Here is a 16,052-nt window from a genome sequence, read left to right as displayed (position 1 = left end):
GAGAGAGGTGTTAACTATCGTCTGGATCCAGCCGCGTGTCACCTCCCTGCTGTTCGTTACCAGCCAGGAGGGGCACGGGTCCAGTATACAAGTGGAGGCACTCACCACTCCCATGGCCTTGTCCACTTCCTCAGGCATGACAAGTTGCAACTCAATCCATAAATTCCGCTCAAGACCTTTCCCCAGTACCTCGGCTGGTACCGTGCAATTGGAATCCAGGTCTGTCCGAATCCAAGCGACTTTATCCACTAGAAACTGAACAAACTCCTCAGCTCTACCTTATAAAGGGTCATCCGCTTCCCTCCCTTTCAAGAGGGAGCAGGTTATTCTAAACAAAGCGGCTAGGTGCGATTCAATGGACACAATAAGAGCGGCAAAATGCACACATTTCGCTGCCCATATTGCCACAAGATAGGCTCTGACATAGGCTCTCATCAGTGCTCGGTCTGACTCAGAGTTACTGGCCCTTCAGTGGCGCTCTAGACATCTCTTTTGGTGCTTCATCTACCGGAGTTCCTCGGTGAACCAAGGAGCCCTCCTGGATCCGCTACCTCGGAGAGGCCATAAAAGCTCAATCCAGTTTAGAGCCCCCGCTGCCTCTGTATTCCAAGCAGCAACCAAGGTCTCCAACGGACTGTGGACAAGAGCATCAGGTATTACACCAAGTGCCATCTGAAATCCCTAGGGTCCATCAGGCGCCTGGGGTGGAACCACCTAATTGGTTCCTCCTTCCTACAGTGGGGGATTGGTCTCCGAAAGTCAAGCCTCAGTAGGAAGTGATCAGACCATGACAAGGGCAAGACCTCAATACCCCTCACATCTAGATCACATCTCCACTGCTCCAAGAGGAATACGAGGACAAGTGTGTGACCCGCTGAGTGAGTCAGGCCCCAAATTACTTGGGTCAAGTCAGAGTGATCACCGAGCGAAGGCAAGTTGAAATCCCCCAGTATCATAAGCCTCGGGAACTCAACCACCAGCTCGGCTACGGACTCGAGGAGCGAAGGGAGGGCTTTTGGGAGGAAGGTACATTAGCAACAAGCCCACTTGACCCCCAAGATCCAACTTCACCAGCAAGGACTCACACCCGACAAGCTCCGGAGCAGGGATCCTACGAGGAACTAAAGACCCTCGGATGATGACAGCCATTCCCCCACCCCTTTTCCTGGGGTCGCGGCTGATGAAGCACCTGAAAACCCTCTGGGCACATTTCAGTGAGAAGGACTCCTCCTTCCGGGCCCAGCCAGGTTTCAGTAATACATGCCAGATCTGCCCCCTCATCTAATATTAGGTCCCGGATGAGGGGAGCCTTGTGCACCACAGACCTGGCATTTAGCAACAGCAGCCTGAGACCAGGGCTCTGACAACTCTCGCCATCTGGCCTTGGAGTGGAACTAATAGGGCCGGAAGGAGGGATCACTGTGACATAGCGGACCCTCCTTCCCCGGTAATGGCTAGCCCTGAAGTTCCTGCTATATCTGCCCTTCCCCTTCATGACCGTAATGTTTCGGCCCACTCCCGTGTCCGTAGTCCCCATTCTCACCCCCATAGCTACAGCATTCTTCGGCAGGCCATTTAACTCAAACATACTAAGGCTCGGATTTAGGCCTGGGCCCCCTAACACTTCTGCAATAGCACTCAGTGCAGGAGGCACCAGGTCATAGTCCCAGCCCACTCAGACATACACATCCATACTCCCAAGCAATCCCCACGTAACAGTTAAAAACACAAAATATAGCAGTAATAAGTTAATAAAAGTGGGCTCAGTCATTCACTCATACCCATACCACATGCACTCCCATACCATTTAAAAATGTGCAATAGTGGAAAACTAAAGTTCGTGCAAAATTGTCCTAGTGTGGAAGGAAAACTAATGTTCCAATCTCCTCCAACAGGGAGAGCAAGGTCCAAGAGTCTGGAATAGATAGTACGTTAATACCAGTTGGAAGGAGGTGAGAAGCAAACTCCCTGCCCACGTCCTCTTCGCTCCCTGCCCTCTCTTTCTGCCAAGATGAAAACATAGAGTAATAAGCAGGAGCACAGCCGGGAATCTCAGGAGGGCCAGAGATAGATTCAAAAATCCTGGCTCACTCCACAGTGATGGTCCGTAGGACGAAGGAAGGGGCAGGGATGGCTGGGAGGCAAGAAAGCCGTAGATGGTAACAGTTATAGCAGCGGGAGCCGTAAGGCTGGTCATGGTCGACAGACACCCGTGATTTCAATGGTCAGAGCACAGCCCCTCTGGCACTCAGAGTAAAACCAAAAGGACTGCATCCACGATGGAAGGGGAGAGGGGGAAGAGAGGGGGGAACCCCTCTCAGTAGCTGAGCCGCAACGTTCTCAGGTGGCATCAGCAAGTCAGCGGGCCATCAGGCTAGCAACCCCAACCCCACCCCTAAGCCCTAACCCTAACCCTAACCCTAACCCTAAACCTAGCCCTAACCAACCCTAACCCTGCCCCTGACCCTAGCCCTAACCTTAACCCTAACACTGACCCTACCCCGATAACCCTAATCCTATCCTAACCCTAGATGGAAACAAAATAGATAGATATCTCAAAAGGATCTCAAATTGCACTTGTCAGAAAGCATACAATAACAGCATAACCCTTGACTCTTATTTTGCTACCTATCTACTTTATCAGGAGCACTATTCTAACCAGAAACAAACTTGAAATCCCATGGTAATTAAAAGAAGAATCAGACCAAATGAAGTTTTAAATATCTAAGCAATTCCAGCAAGCTGGTGGATGTATTCTGAAATTTTTCAGTTCAACCTAGGGGAGGGGTGTAGTCATTATAGTTCCTTATTTGAATAGCAATTTTCTATTAAAGGTGGATCAAACTTGAGAAAAACTAGTTGACTATTTTCCAACTGGCTCAGAGATCCATTACATTTGTCCTTTCTTTTAAAACTAAAAATATATATTTGATTTGCTCAAAATTCAACCAATGTGTTTAAGCAATAATATGAAATATTTACAGATGCAGGTAAGAGTTGCAAAATGTTTTTCTTTTATGTTTGCTGGCTTGCTTAATGAATTCTATTCCTTTTCTATCTAGGAAATTGGTGATTTTTCATTACTTTTGGCAATGAAAATGTTTCAAAAGAAATAAAAGAGAAGATGGGGTGAAATAAAGAGTACTGATGTTATGATTAAATGAGAGAATTGAATATAAATTTGCCAGGTTAAGGAACACAGTCAATATCTACACAAAAATGTTCATTCCATAATAGAGGGAGATTTTTTTTCTTTACAAAAGAAGCTTCCCCTATTTCTGCTTTGTGATTTTGAAAATTAATGTCTGCAATGCTTACTCAGTCTGCTTAGAAGTAAACTGAAAATAATTCCACATAAGTATATTTAGGGTGGTACTTTTTAACCATAAGAGTAGTACACACTACCAAATTTAGGGGAAAAGGTTAGTTGATATTTCAACTGCAATAATTTTAGGGACTTACCATAAATCATTAGTAGCTAGAATGAAATGTATATGTGGGGCATCTCCATAATTTGCCTCACCTTGTTATCCTTATATTAATATTGTGTTAAACTGTACACAGAATACTTTTCATTGAAATATATGCTGTAAGGATGTTATTTGTATTTTCAGTCCACCTGCCCATGATGTAAGAGTATTTGATATAAGATATGAAGAGAGACACCCATTCTTATATTTTTAATGCCAATGTCTGAAATATCCTCATTATTACGATGTGAAGGGGCTGCCATGATAAAATATATTGATTGTGAGAAAGATATGACACTAGTTATTTTTCAGTAGCTAAACCTTGAACTCTCATCTTTCAGTAGTAGAGGTACAATATAAGGGATCCCAAACTTAATCAATGTCATTTAATCATAATCATGAATATCAGCAACAAATTACTGAATTTCAGCACTATAATTTCCCACTGCAATTTAAGACCTGGAACAGATTTAACACAGTTTTAAAAAAAAGTGTGTGTATGTGTGTGTGTGTGAGAGAGAGAGACAGAGAGAGAGAGACAGAGAGAGAGACAGAGACAGAGACAGAGACAGAGAGAGAGAGAGACTTTTCAACCCCTTTTGTATAAACCGAAGGAAAGGAAATTAATGTTAATTAGAATTATTTAGTAAAATAGGAACTGTTTAATGTTATTCCTACCTCTCCTTTTTCCTAATATAATGCTTATATATAAAATCAATTTGTTATGTTCATTAATATATCAATTGATTAATAGAAAAGCTATAATAATATTTTTTCAAAGTCATGCTAAAATTTGTAAAGGATGTCTAAGTTTTCCAAATTAATTTATTGATAAATTTACTACACAATGCAGTTTCAGACAATAAATATAATATTATATAATTCTCAGTAATAAGGATTTCAAGAACTACATTTTCAATTTTTCTGTCAAAATAATTGAAAGTCAATTTCTTTATTCTTTCATTTCTTAGAAATCATATTAGAAACTATAAAACAATATTGTTCCTTTTATCCTTTAAGAGCAATATAATGTTCTACTATTCAGCTGGAGGTTTGGAAAATTCACCTCGCACACTGCTGTAACACAAGAATAAAGCATACAAATATTGATTAGATTTAATAGGTAGTTATAGAAAGTGATCTTAAACTAAGAAAGGTGGATAAGTTGCCTGTTAGGTATTAATGTAGATTAATATCTATTTTATGACTTTAGTGTTTTAGAAGTGTTCATTCTTCTAAGTCTTCATGTCTTTTTTCTTCATTGCAATTTGTTTCTCTCCTTATGTCTGAATTAGGTTTCATTACTATAGAACTATGGATCACCAGAATAAGAGTACTATCCGAGGATTCATTTTGCTTGGATTTCCAACCAGCATGGAACTACAAATACTTCTATTTGTGATTTTTCTTACAGCCTACAATCTGACTCTTTTTGAAAATATTGTTATCATTATTGCTATCAAAATCACACCTCAGCTTAACAAACCCATGTATTTTTTTCTTAGCAACCTCTCTTTTTTAGAGACGTGGTATATCTGTGTTATTGTCCCAAAGTTATTAATTAATTTCCTTGTGCAAGACACATTTATCTCATTTGAAGGGTGCATGACACAACTCTACTTTTTCAGCTCCCTCATATGTACTGAGTGTATCCTCCTTGCAGTAATGGCATTTGACCGATATGTAGCTATCTGTAATCCTCTTCATTATTCAACCATTATGACCCAGCACCTTTGCATGATATTAGCTGTGAGTTCATGGCTAATTGGTTTCTTGGCTTCAATGTTAAAAGTCATCTTCATATCACAGCTTCCCTTTTGTGGTCCCAATATAATCAACCATTTCTTCTGTGATATTTCACCATTGTTAAATATGGCATGTGAAGATATGACAGTTGCTGAAATAGTGGACTTTGTCTTGGCCTTGATCATTTTGTTGGTTCCACTCTCAGTTACCATTATTTCATATGTCTGCATTATTTCTACTATATTGACCATTCCTTCTCTACAGGGCCAAAAGAAAGCCTTCTCCACTTGTGCTGCTCACCTCAGTGTGGTTGTCATCTTCTTTTCAGCAACCCTCTTCATGTATGCTCGCCCAAAGAGAATCCACCCATTTGATCTTAACAAACTAGTTTCTGTTGTATATACCATTGTCACCCCAATGCTGAATCCATTCATTTATTGTCTGAGAAACCAAGAGGTTAAGGGAGCATTAAATAAAGTTTTTGGTAGCATGAAATCCAAAATACTGAATGCCAGTCCCTGAAACTGAATTCAGTTTTTCTTGAAAAATACCTTCTTGGATCTTGGTGCTTTCTGAACCTGGTTGCTTGCTTGCAGGCATTGCATTATCTAGTTCATTCCTGAGCTACATATATTATCTTTTATTGGAAATACCTTTAGACCTTTCCTTTCCCCTTCCACTTTCCTTTACTTTTTTTTCTTCTAGCTTTAATTTGTTCAAGAGCATGGTTGTGTTTTAAAGATTTAAAAATAATATTTTTCAAGATGTTTCTTTACCTTTTATGAGACTGCTCCAAATGCTTTGCTTTCAAGTTTGCAAAAAAGTTCCATCAGTACATCTTAACTTATGGCTCATCAATTTATACTGATATGTGAAATATAACATCCTACAACTATTTTACTAGAAATAAAATTTAACTACTGATTTCCTAGCAGTTTCTAAATCATTTCTTTTACATTTTTCCTGGTAAGATTAGCCTACAAAAGAATACAGAGACACGGAGATACAGAAGTAAAGAACCATTTCTTTATTTATCAACTATTTCTTCCCTATCCCATGGCAAATAAGAAAATAAAATAATTTGATAATAAACCAAGAGATGCTTTAATAAATGTTTATTAAAATTACAACATTGTCAGGTACTATTTTAAATCATATTTTTTTTCATATATTGTAAGAGGATATTTCATAGTAATGATAAAGTGATAAATCAGAGATCGATAGACAGACAGACAGATGTAGATAGATATGTAGATGCAGATGTTAATAGATGTAGATACAGATAACTTCAGGTTTTTTTAAAGTGTATTAAATGGATTTCAAATATTTAAAAGGTAACGGATTGAAACATAAGGGCATGCACAAAACCATATAGCCTGCAAAAATAATGCTGAACTTACTGGTTATTATTAATTCAGATTCATTCTTCTTGGGAAATTCCAATATTAAAAATCAAAGAACAGAGAAAAGAAAATATCACATTTATAGGCCATTGCCAAACAACTTGTATAAAAGTCTATCAGAATATGTTTGGATATGTATTGAAGAAACAGCCACTTAGAAATGTCCAGATTTCTATAGTGACTGACAAAATAGGAGGGTAAAAAAGATACTAAAATAAGCCTAAGCAGGCAGGAAGTCACATATTGTATTCTGATCAAAAGGACTTATGTTATGTAAAGGAGAAGGTAGGCAGTATCATTTAATTTTCCATTAAAAATAGGGAAGACAAGGCTATTATATGGTGGCACAATGGTAATTAGCAACAGTAGCTTACTGTAGAATACTGTATTCTACAGTAATTCAGGAGGGCTTGTGAAACATCCAGCCACACGGAAATTGTGAATGTTGTGTTTTTAAAGTGTTGTCTTTGTTTATTTATCCCCCTTCCCTTGTCTATTGTGAGCCGCCCGGAGTCCTTCGGGAGTGGGCGGCATACAAGACAAATAAATACAAATACAATACAAATTGTGTAATATATTCAGGAGAAAGGATGGGTTTCTGCAATGTTAAAATCTGCATCATCAAGCAAATATTGGAGGGGAGCAATCCAAATATTTATTTTTTCCTCAAAATTTTATCATTAATGATGAGTAAGTGGAGATGATCATCCCTTACAAGATCATACAATGCATATTTGCAAGAAGACATGGGCTGACATAAAGCTGTCATTTGCCATTCTATAACTTTGAATAGGACATCACTACTAGCTGCATTACATAAATAGAAATGAGGAGAGACAGGTGGTTCCTCCCTGCATTTTTTTTTTGGGGGGGGGCACGAAAACCACTCTATGGAAGTTTAAATGACAGTGTAATTTTGCATGGTCTTTCCTCCCTTTTATAAAGTAAGTAAGTAAGTAAGTACGTATGTACGTACATACATACGTACGTAAATAAACACTTGAGACCATCATAAGCTTATTTAAAACTCCCAATCTCTCATTTCCCAATGATCCAAGTAAGCTCTTGTAAGCCACTTTTTAAAAAATAATTCTTCCCTGTTAAAAAGACAGTGTTGTTTTTCTCTGAAATAAATGCAATGGTTCTGGTATAAACCTTTTAATGTTCTGCTGTAAGTCTTTTACTGATACTCAATTTTGCCTACAATTTCTGAAAAGCAAAACGCCGTCCTTCTCTTCTCCCCTTGCTTTCCATAATTAGCTATTTAAAACAGAGGTGTCAAACTCTGCCCGGGATACTTATATCTGGCCCACAGGGCTTTGTTGAAAACAGCAAAGTACCAGCCAATGGCACTTCTGCCATAGAAAATGGAGATCAGGAGGGCTACATGAAGCCATCCCGAGCTCCATTTTCACTGACAGAGGGTTGCACTAGGATAGGCAGATATTGTTGCTGATGGTATTAAAGATATCACAGGATGTAAGCTGTCCCAGTAAAGCTGTTGATGGTGTTCAAGTGGGGCTCCAGATATTTTGGGATTAGTCCTGTCTTTGCTTTCTTTGCCAAAGTTATTCTACTTATATTTACAGGTCTTGGTTTAAAATTTATTTAATAATACTATTATGGCTTGTTGCACATATCAGCCAGATATTCAGCCTGGGTTTGGCATTTTTGTTCACCTATTTAATCCTTCCCAAAGACCTGGGATGGGCAAATATTGTTTTTTGATGGTGTTAAAGATATCATCATAGGCTGTAAACTGTAAAACTGCCTTTTGGCAGTTGGCTGATGGTGACTTTGTCAATGCTGAAGGTGTTTAAGTGGTGCTCAAGTTATTTTGAAAATGCATCCAATGTTTCTGTTGTCTATGGAGATTCTCAATCATCCAGGTCATGGTTGTCCCAAAAGTACCATATTTTTCGGAGTATAAGATGCACCTTTACCACCACCACCCAAAAAAGAAGGTGAAAATCTGGGTGCATCCGTCTTATACACTGAATACAGCATTTTTAGCCTCCCGACCCCCTGTTCCCTTTGCAAAAATGGTTGTGCATAGCCTTTAGGAGGCTTCCAGAGTGCTCCTGGGGGCTGAATAGGGGGGGGGGGGAAATGAGCAAAAACTGGCCCATTTTTGCTCATTTTTGCTCCCCAGCCCCCAAGAGCACTCTATAAGTCTCCTAAAGGCTATGCATGCCATTTTTTGACAAAAAACAGGCCCATTTTTGTGAAAAACGGGCCGTTTTGGGGAGGTCTGCAGTGTGCAAACACTTTTAAAAAAGATTTTCCCTTCAAAATCTTGGTGCGTCTTATACTCTGGTGTGTCTTATACTCTGAAAAATACGGTACTTTTTAAAGAGGCAATTGGACTTTCTGGTTTTTCTTTGAAGACATTTCACTTCTTATCCAAGAAGTTTCTTCAGCTCTGACTGGATGGTGGGGATTGGAAGCATTTATAGCTGGTCATTTGCATTATTTTAGTGACCCTGATGACACAGATAAACCTCCGGATGGCTTTAATGACTCTCTAAAATAAAGTGAATGAACAACTGTCTGAAAGGAATATAAATCCTTCCATTCCCCACCATCCAGTCAGAGCCGAAGAAGCTTCTTGGATGAGAAGTGAAATGTCTTTAAAGAAACCAGAAAGTGTAGTTGCCTTTTGAAAAAGCACCTTTGGGATGTCCAAGGTGCCTATTACTGCCTTTGCTTTCTTTTTGCCAAAATTGTTCTATTTCCATTTGCAGGTATTATTCTTTTCTCAATATATACTTTCTTTTGAAATAAAAAAAAAAAGACACTCTTTTGAGAACAACAATGGTCACATTTTGAGCACAATAGATAGATATTTGAGAGAGGTATGAAAGAATCCATTTATGCCAAACTGGAAACTCCTTCTCTTAATAGAGATGGAAACCTCAGACACAATCTGTCCCACATATTACAAGTGGCTGTTTCATCAGTCCCCATGAAGTTTAAGACCACTTCACAAGTTCACCAGAAGGCCACATTTAATAATACCAAAAAAATTTAGTAGCTGGTGCATTCCAACTCTGTCTATTCAGATTCCTCCTCACCAATTTGCTCATACTGAAAAAGCTACTTCGGTAAGCAGGAAAAATTTCAAATCAACAAGAAAATAAGCCCACTTGTCAACTTTCAGATATTATTATTATTATGATTCCAAAGTCAGTCAAATATTCAGACTGGATTTGACATTTTATTCACCTACTGAGATGGATAAAGGACTTTGGATAGGCAAAGCTAATGTTTGGTGGTTAGAGGTATCGTCGCAGGATATAAACTGTTCCAGATTCAGCTGCCTTTTACAATTGACTGGTGGTGATTTTGTCATAAATGATTTAGTAGATTTAGGATTTAGAAATTTTAGAATTTCTAGCCTACAATTCTGAGATTTATCACTAATTTATCACTAATGTTTGACTTGATAATATATTTATGGGGAATTATACACATGGGAATGTTGGAAAAAGTTTCAACCTATAAACCAGTATCAACAATTCTGCAATATATTGTTTGGAATTCTAACACATCAAATAAAATTTTTTACAAGAAATCACTTGTAAATTTAACAATTAGCATATTGATCTTTCACTGTTTTCTTCATTCATCTTTGGCCATTTACAATATTTTTGCTTGTTTATTTTACTTCTAATTGCATTTTATTTCATCATTAACTCATGATTATGGACATAAAAGAACATTTTTTTGTCAAAAATGGGAATGCCATTGCTTCTCAATGCTACTATAACCAGCTTTACTGCTTATAATCTTCCATTCATGAAACATACATCACTTTGAGAATCTTTTCATTTGCAGCAGAAGTCCTCAGAATGAGCACCCCTCTTGTCAAAGGACCATGTGAATAAAGAATCAATCAATTCTTCAGGCTAAGGAACTTTTATAGGAAGGTATTGGGACAAATGGTATTTCCAGTTGATAAGTGTGGCAAAGGGGCCCTGGCCTTATTTTGCTATCCTATCTGATTAAACATCTGAGGCAGAGAATTCTTAACTGTAGATTTTACTTACTTATAGGGATGTACTTTTGAACAGCCCTAAAGGAAGCTTGCTAATATTACACTTTCATTTTTCATTTTTGTCTGCTCTGTATTATTTTAACAAATGCCCTTTTCACTTCTTGATTACGGAGGCTGTAGATTATGGGATTTAGCATTGGTGTTGCAATGAAGTAAACAATAGATGGAGCAATTTCCTGATTACCAGTATCTTTGGAGGTTGGCTTCAGATATCTAAAAAAAATGGTTCCATAATAAAGCAAAACAACAATCACGTGAGATGTGCAAGTGGAGAAAGCTTTGCGTTTCCCTTCCATGGACTGGATCTTTAAAACAGAAGAGATGATAAGACTATAGGAGGCCAGTATAATGAGTAGAGCCCCCATCCCTAATAATGAACCAAGAGTAAAAATTACCATTTGGTTTGCAAAGGTGTTGCTACAGGAAAGTTTGAATAGTTGTGGTGCCTCACAGCTGAAGTGATGAATGGCATTGGTCCCACAGAACTGTAAAGTTTTTAAGAGAAGAGTGTTCAATAGAGCATAGAGAAAGCCAATGAACAAGGCGCTACCAATCAGGACAGCACAAACTTCTTTCCTCATCATCACTGTATAATGCAAGGGGTGGCACACAGCTATAAACCTATCATAGGCCATCACAGAAAGAAGAAGACCCTCTCCCACTGAAAGGCACATAATAAAGAAGACCTGGGTGAAGCAATGTTGAATGGAGATAGCCTTTCTCTCAGAAAGGAAGTCTTGTAGCATTTTTGGAACTGTGACTGAGGAAAAAGCAATATCAAGAAGTGCTAAGTATGAAAGGAAGACATACATGGGGATGTGAAGATGCGCTTCAGCTCTTATAGCCAAAATAATCATTACATTGCCAATAAGGGTGATCAAATAAGCGAACAAAAAAATGACAAAGAGTAACTTCTGAAGCCAGGGATTGCCCATGAATCCTAAAAGAATGAATTCGGTAACTTGAGTTCGATTATCCATAGATAGAAAAATGTTTCTTCCTGTAGAAAATAAAGGACAATGAAAAATAATTTCTTTAAATATCTTTCCCTCTCCCAACCCAGATGAGAGTTGAGGACGTTGCGTATCTACTAAGTCATATGTCAATATCTAAATAATGTTCAGTATAAGAAAAAAGTGATGTACATTGAAGTGTTAATTATATTTCTACTGCATATGGTTTAAAATGAAATGGACAGAAACCATGTTCAATGGATGAATGGAGTATAAATTGATGGTTTCAAATTAAAAATTAGACTCATAGTGAATGGTTTAGATATAACAAAGACTCTAATTCCATTCTAGTACATATTTGCAGGCAAATAAAATATTTGTAATGTTGTGTGATATTGTGATGCCATTCTTCAGTATGGTAAAACATTGATTTATCTGATGGTATCTAAATCTTTTTCAAGTTCATAAAAGAAAAAATAAATGCATCCCTTACCACAAGATGTTTCTTTGTTTATAATGGTACGGGAAATCAGTTTGTGTAGTGGTTAAGGCAGTAGACTAGAAACCAGGAGATTGTGAGTTCTAGTTCTGTTTTAGGCATAAAGCCAGCTGAATGACCTTGAGCCATTCATGACCTCTCAGCCCTAGAAATCAGGCAAGGATAAACCACTTCTGAAATCTTATCAAGAAAATTGAAGGCACTAATCAAAACTGATTTTAAGGCACCCAAGTCCACATATACACATACAGAATGCCATGGAGAAGAGGCATAGAGGAGAGCTGTAACAGCAAACACATGAAAATTACTCATTTTTCTCCAACTGAAACATTCAAGTCAAAGTGTCTGAAGTAAAATGCCACACTTCCCACTAGCCAATAGAAGTAAACCAGCAATCTTATCATTCACCAATCAACTTTCCCCTGGACAGATGTTTTACCTTTGGAAGATGCTTTATGAGATTTGTTCTTTTGCTGTAACCTCACTGTCCTCATTGTGAAAGAGCCCCAACATCATTGTATTTTCTTCTAAAACAAATTAACAGTAAAACAAATTGACAGTGAAAATGCCTGTTTTGTTTCCTTCAAATTTAATCAAATGCAGGCAAATAAATAATCTTACTGAGTTCACCGGTAAGATTACTTAACACTCCATTACTTACCAGTCAATGGAGAATTTATTCCTTACATCTGTGCTAGAAAACATATAAATTGCTTTGCTAACATTGTAGATGCTTTACTAGGCAGTTCATAGAGAAGATATGCTTTCCAAGCATATTTTTGCTTGGAAAGCATACATCCCATAATTATATGCAATTGCTACCATTTATTATTATTTTTTGTACAAACCTAATTCGCAAGGGAAGACATGGAAAAAGAAATCAGTTATTCCCAAGACAACATTGTTTAAACATTTACTTCTGATAGAACTACAGATACACATATTCAATTTGTAATACTGTTTTGCAGATGAAAAAAAATGATATATTTCACATATTGCTCTATTTTGCTTTGTTTTGTTTTTTGCTAAGGCCTCTAGAGGTGAAAAGAAAAAACTATAAGCATTTATTTCCGCTTGTAGCTGAAATGTTCCAGACATTGAAGAAAGGACTTAAAAACCTAGCTCTTTCCTCATTTAGCATAGGTTATTCTGTGTGCCTTGCTCTAATTTGGATGATAAGTTCCTTATATTTATCAGGAATCTTTTGTTATTCCTTTTTCCTGATTTTATTGTGTTGCGTGTATCTGCTTTCTTAACTATTCAGAGTTATTTGATTCAATAGGGGGCATATAAATTTTAGAATAAATCAACAAAGAAACAAAATACTATTGGTGGTAAGTAATTTGCCTTTATTTGTTTCCTTAGGGTTTTCATTTTCACACAAAAAGAGTTTTTCTTGCTACCTACCACTAAAATATCTATATGTCACCTGAACACCTGAGATTCCACACTGCAATGCTGGAATTTATTTTGTAGCATTGAAATCAAAATGAGTATCTAGCCATCAATGAAACTGTTAACTTCAATGAATGCTGGCTAAACAAATGTGATGTATGATGATGATAGTTCAGGAGATGCTATTGCCTTCTTGGCCCAGGGTCTGGATAGAAGAGAGAAGGCCCAATATACTATTGATATCTTGTTATGGTCTGGATGGAACAGTATAGGCTTAAATTGAACCCCAGTAAGACTAAGCTGATGACTATACATCAGGGTTCTTCTATTGTCCTGTTTTGTTTTTTGATAGGGTTGCACTACACTGGAAACAGAGGTGGGTTTCTGCCGATTTGCCCTTGATAGGGCTAACCAGTAGTGGCAGTGGCGGGAGGCTCCACCCACCTACCCAAACACTTCTGCGCATGTGCAGAAGCATCACACGAGTATATGAGCGCACTTGAGCAAACCGGTAATAAAATAAATTGTAACCCTCCACTGCCTGGAAGGTCTGTGAACTGAGTGTTCAGGATTCAAAACTCCTCCTAGATCATTGTCAGAAAAAGAGGGGAATGCAACAAATGGTAAACAATCTGTCCCCTGTCATTCAATGACTGAATTTTGAGAACGTAAAATCCCTGCAGCCTTCTGGGGTGATAAAAAATGGTACTTTGCTATAAATATTAAGATGCTAATCAGAAACAAAATCAAACAAACTTCAGGAGGTCAGAGGACAGGGGAAGTTGGCTAAGAAGTAGCCACAATTCCAGATGAGAAAATTCTCTATCATCCATAGATAAAAAGCAACCTGAATTTGATTTCAATATATATTTAATAATTTATATAGTTTAAAGATTTATTTAAGATCTTCCATGGCTCCTGGAATTTTAGTTTCCTTAACAGGTGGAACCGTGGAAGGAAGACCAACAATTGCATTCTAGAAGGTGTTGAAATGTGAAATTAAAATCATATTGGTGGCATAACTGAATTATAGAAAAAAGAACTGGAATTTCCAAGTTTGGAAACTCAGTGAATATAGGTATTAAAACATGTGAAATATATTTCCTGTGATTTAAAAATGAACTAATTCATCAGAAAATTTATTGTGCCCATGAGCTCTTTGAAGAAAAAAGTTTGTACATTAGATTTATTCTATTAGCCAAATAAGAAATATCAAGGTTCATTGATTTGTATTATTTTTGTCCTGTCCTTTTATAGCTTTGTCCTGGCTTCAAATTATTTTATATGCTAATATAATTTTGGAAAAAAATATTATAGTTGAGAATTATAATGTGTTACTCTATTATATTCCAAAACATGGAATTGTATAGCTCTGAGAAAAATTCTGTCTATTCTGAACTTGGTTGTGAATAAAAGAGAACAATTTTATGTAACTGCAAAGAAATTTCTTCTCTTGATTTTAAAAATATAGATCCAGGAAATGACACTGTTGTCTGGTTTTAAAAATTCTCTTTGGGGATGGAATGGGGCAGAACAGTCCACACAAGATACAAAATTGAGCAGTTTTGGAAGCAATATAGTGTAAGATTAGTTTGCAACATTTTATTCCCTTTAGGGCTAAATCTATGTATATAAAAATGGATGTGTGTATGTATGTCTCTGTGTGTTTCAGTATAAGTCCGGAACGCATTGAGCAATTTCAACCAAACCTGGTACACAGATGACTCTGGAAACAAATTATGTGGGGATAAGACATCCCTGTGTGTGTGTTCTATTAAGATACAGCATCTTGTGCCTTAAAATGGCTTCTACTGTATTGCCGTAAAATGGCTTCTACTGTGCAGCACAGTACAGTTGTCATAGTAACAGCTTCACAGTACTCCACAAGGGGTCTCCCTCTGGTAGGAGGGAAAATCCAACATTAAAAATTACATTTGGTCTGGACATTTTCCCCCTATAAATAAGAGCTGAGTTATCGGCTAGTTTTGAATAAAACTAATCAGGCTTGTAAGACTATTTTAGTTTTTATCTATGTTTCATAAAGTTTATGTTTCAGATATACAGTAATTATGTTTCAGATATAAATGTGTTAGATATACTTTGTGCATGAAATTAATCGGAGTTTTCCACAATTTTACTACTAGCATTAGTAGTCAGTCCTATTTTTAATGTTATTAATAAAGTTGCCCATCAGAAGGAGTATTCATGTCCTTTTGTTAATATTATATTAAATACTGTCATTAAAATTATATATTAAGTATAATAACAATTTGAATTATAAGCATCACAATTCAATCCTTCTCCCAAAATCCAAAAAGTTAGAATAATATTTTATGATTACTATGAACATGCAGTTTCACTACACCAAGTAATTAATCTGACAATATATATACATATGTCCACTAGATGGCAGCAAATGATAACAAATGCTATTAAGAGAAATTGTAGAGTGGAATGCTACATACTCTTTCAGAGAAAGGAATAGAATACAAAATAACAGAGTAGAACGGGATCTTAGAGATCTTCTAA

General features: G+C 37.1%; 2 protein-coding genes across 2 annotated transcripts; one reads left to right on the top strand and one right to left on the bottom strand.

Moving 5' to 3' along the window:
• The first annotated feature begins 4,784 nt into the window (after positions 1–4,784).
• On the top strand, positions 4,785–5,738 carry LOC106547789 (olfactory receptor 6B1-like). The gene has a single exon (XM_014065046.2). The coding sequence runs from the start codon at positions 4,785–4,787 to the stop codon at positions 5,736–5,738; it is 954 nt and encodes a 317-aa protein (XP_013920521.2).
• A 4,991-nt stretch (positions 5,739–10,729) lies between these two features.
• LOC106547790 (olfactory receptor 5AR1-like) lies at positions 10,730–11,662 on the bottom strand. The gene has a single exon (XM_014065047.2). The coding sequence runs from the start codon at positions 11,654–11,656 to the stop codon at positions 10,730–10,732; it is 927 nt and encodes a 308-aa protein (XP_013920522.2). The 5' UTR covers positions 11,657–11,662.
• Between the last annotated feature and the right edge of the window lie 4,390 nt (positions 11,663–16,052).

Source organism: Thamnophis sirtalis, unplaced genomic scaffold, assembly GCF_051295495.1.
Source record: "Thamnophis sirtalis isolate CommonGarterSnake01/CBP01778 unplaced genomic scaffold, rThaSir2_p1.2 scaffold_4, whole genome shotgun sequence".
Lineage (NCBI taxonomy): Eukaryota > Metazoa > Chordata > Lepidosauria > Squamata > Natricidae > Thamnophis > Thamnophis sirtalis.
This window is presented reverse-complemented; position numbering and strand designations above follow the sequence as displayed.

What these genes read in the sequence shown, in the direction of transcription:
- LOC106547789 (XM_014065046.2), top strand. Translation starts at nt 4,785, where the DNA reads ATGGATCACCAGAATAAGAGTACTATCCGAGGATTCATTTTGCTTGGA.
- LOC106547790 (XM_014065047.2), bottom strand. Translation starts at nt 11,656, where the DNA reads ATGGATAATCGAACTCAAGTTACCGAATTCATTCTTTTAGGATTCATG.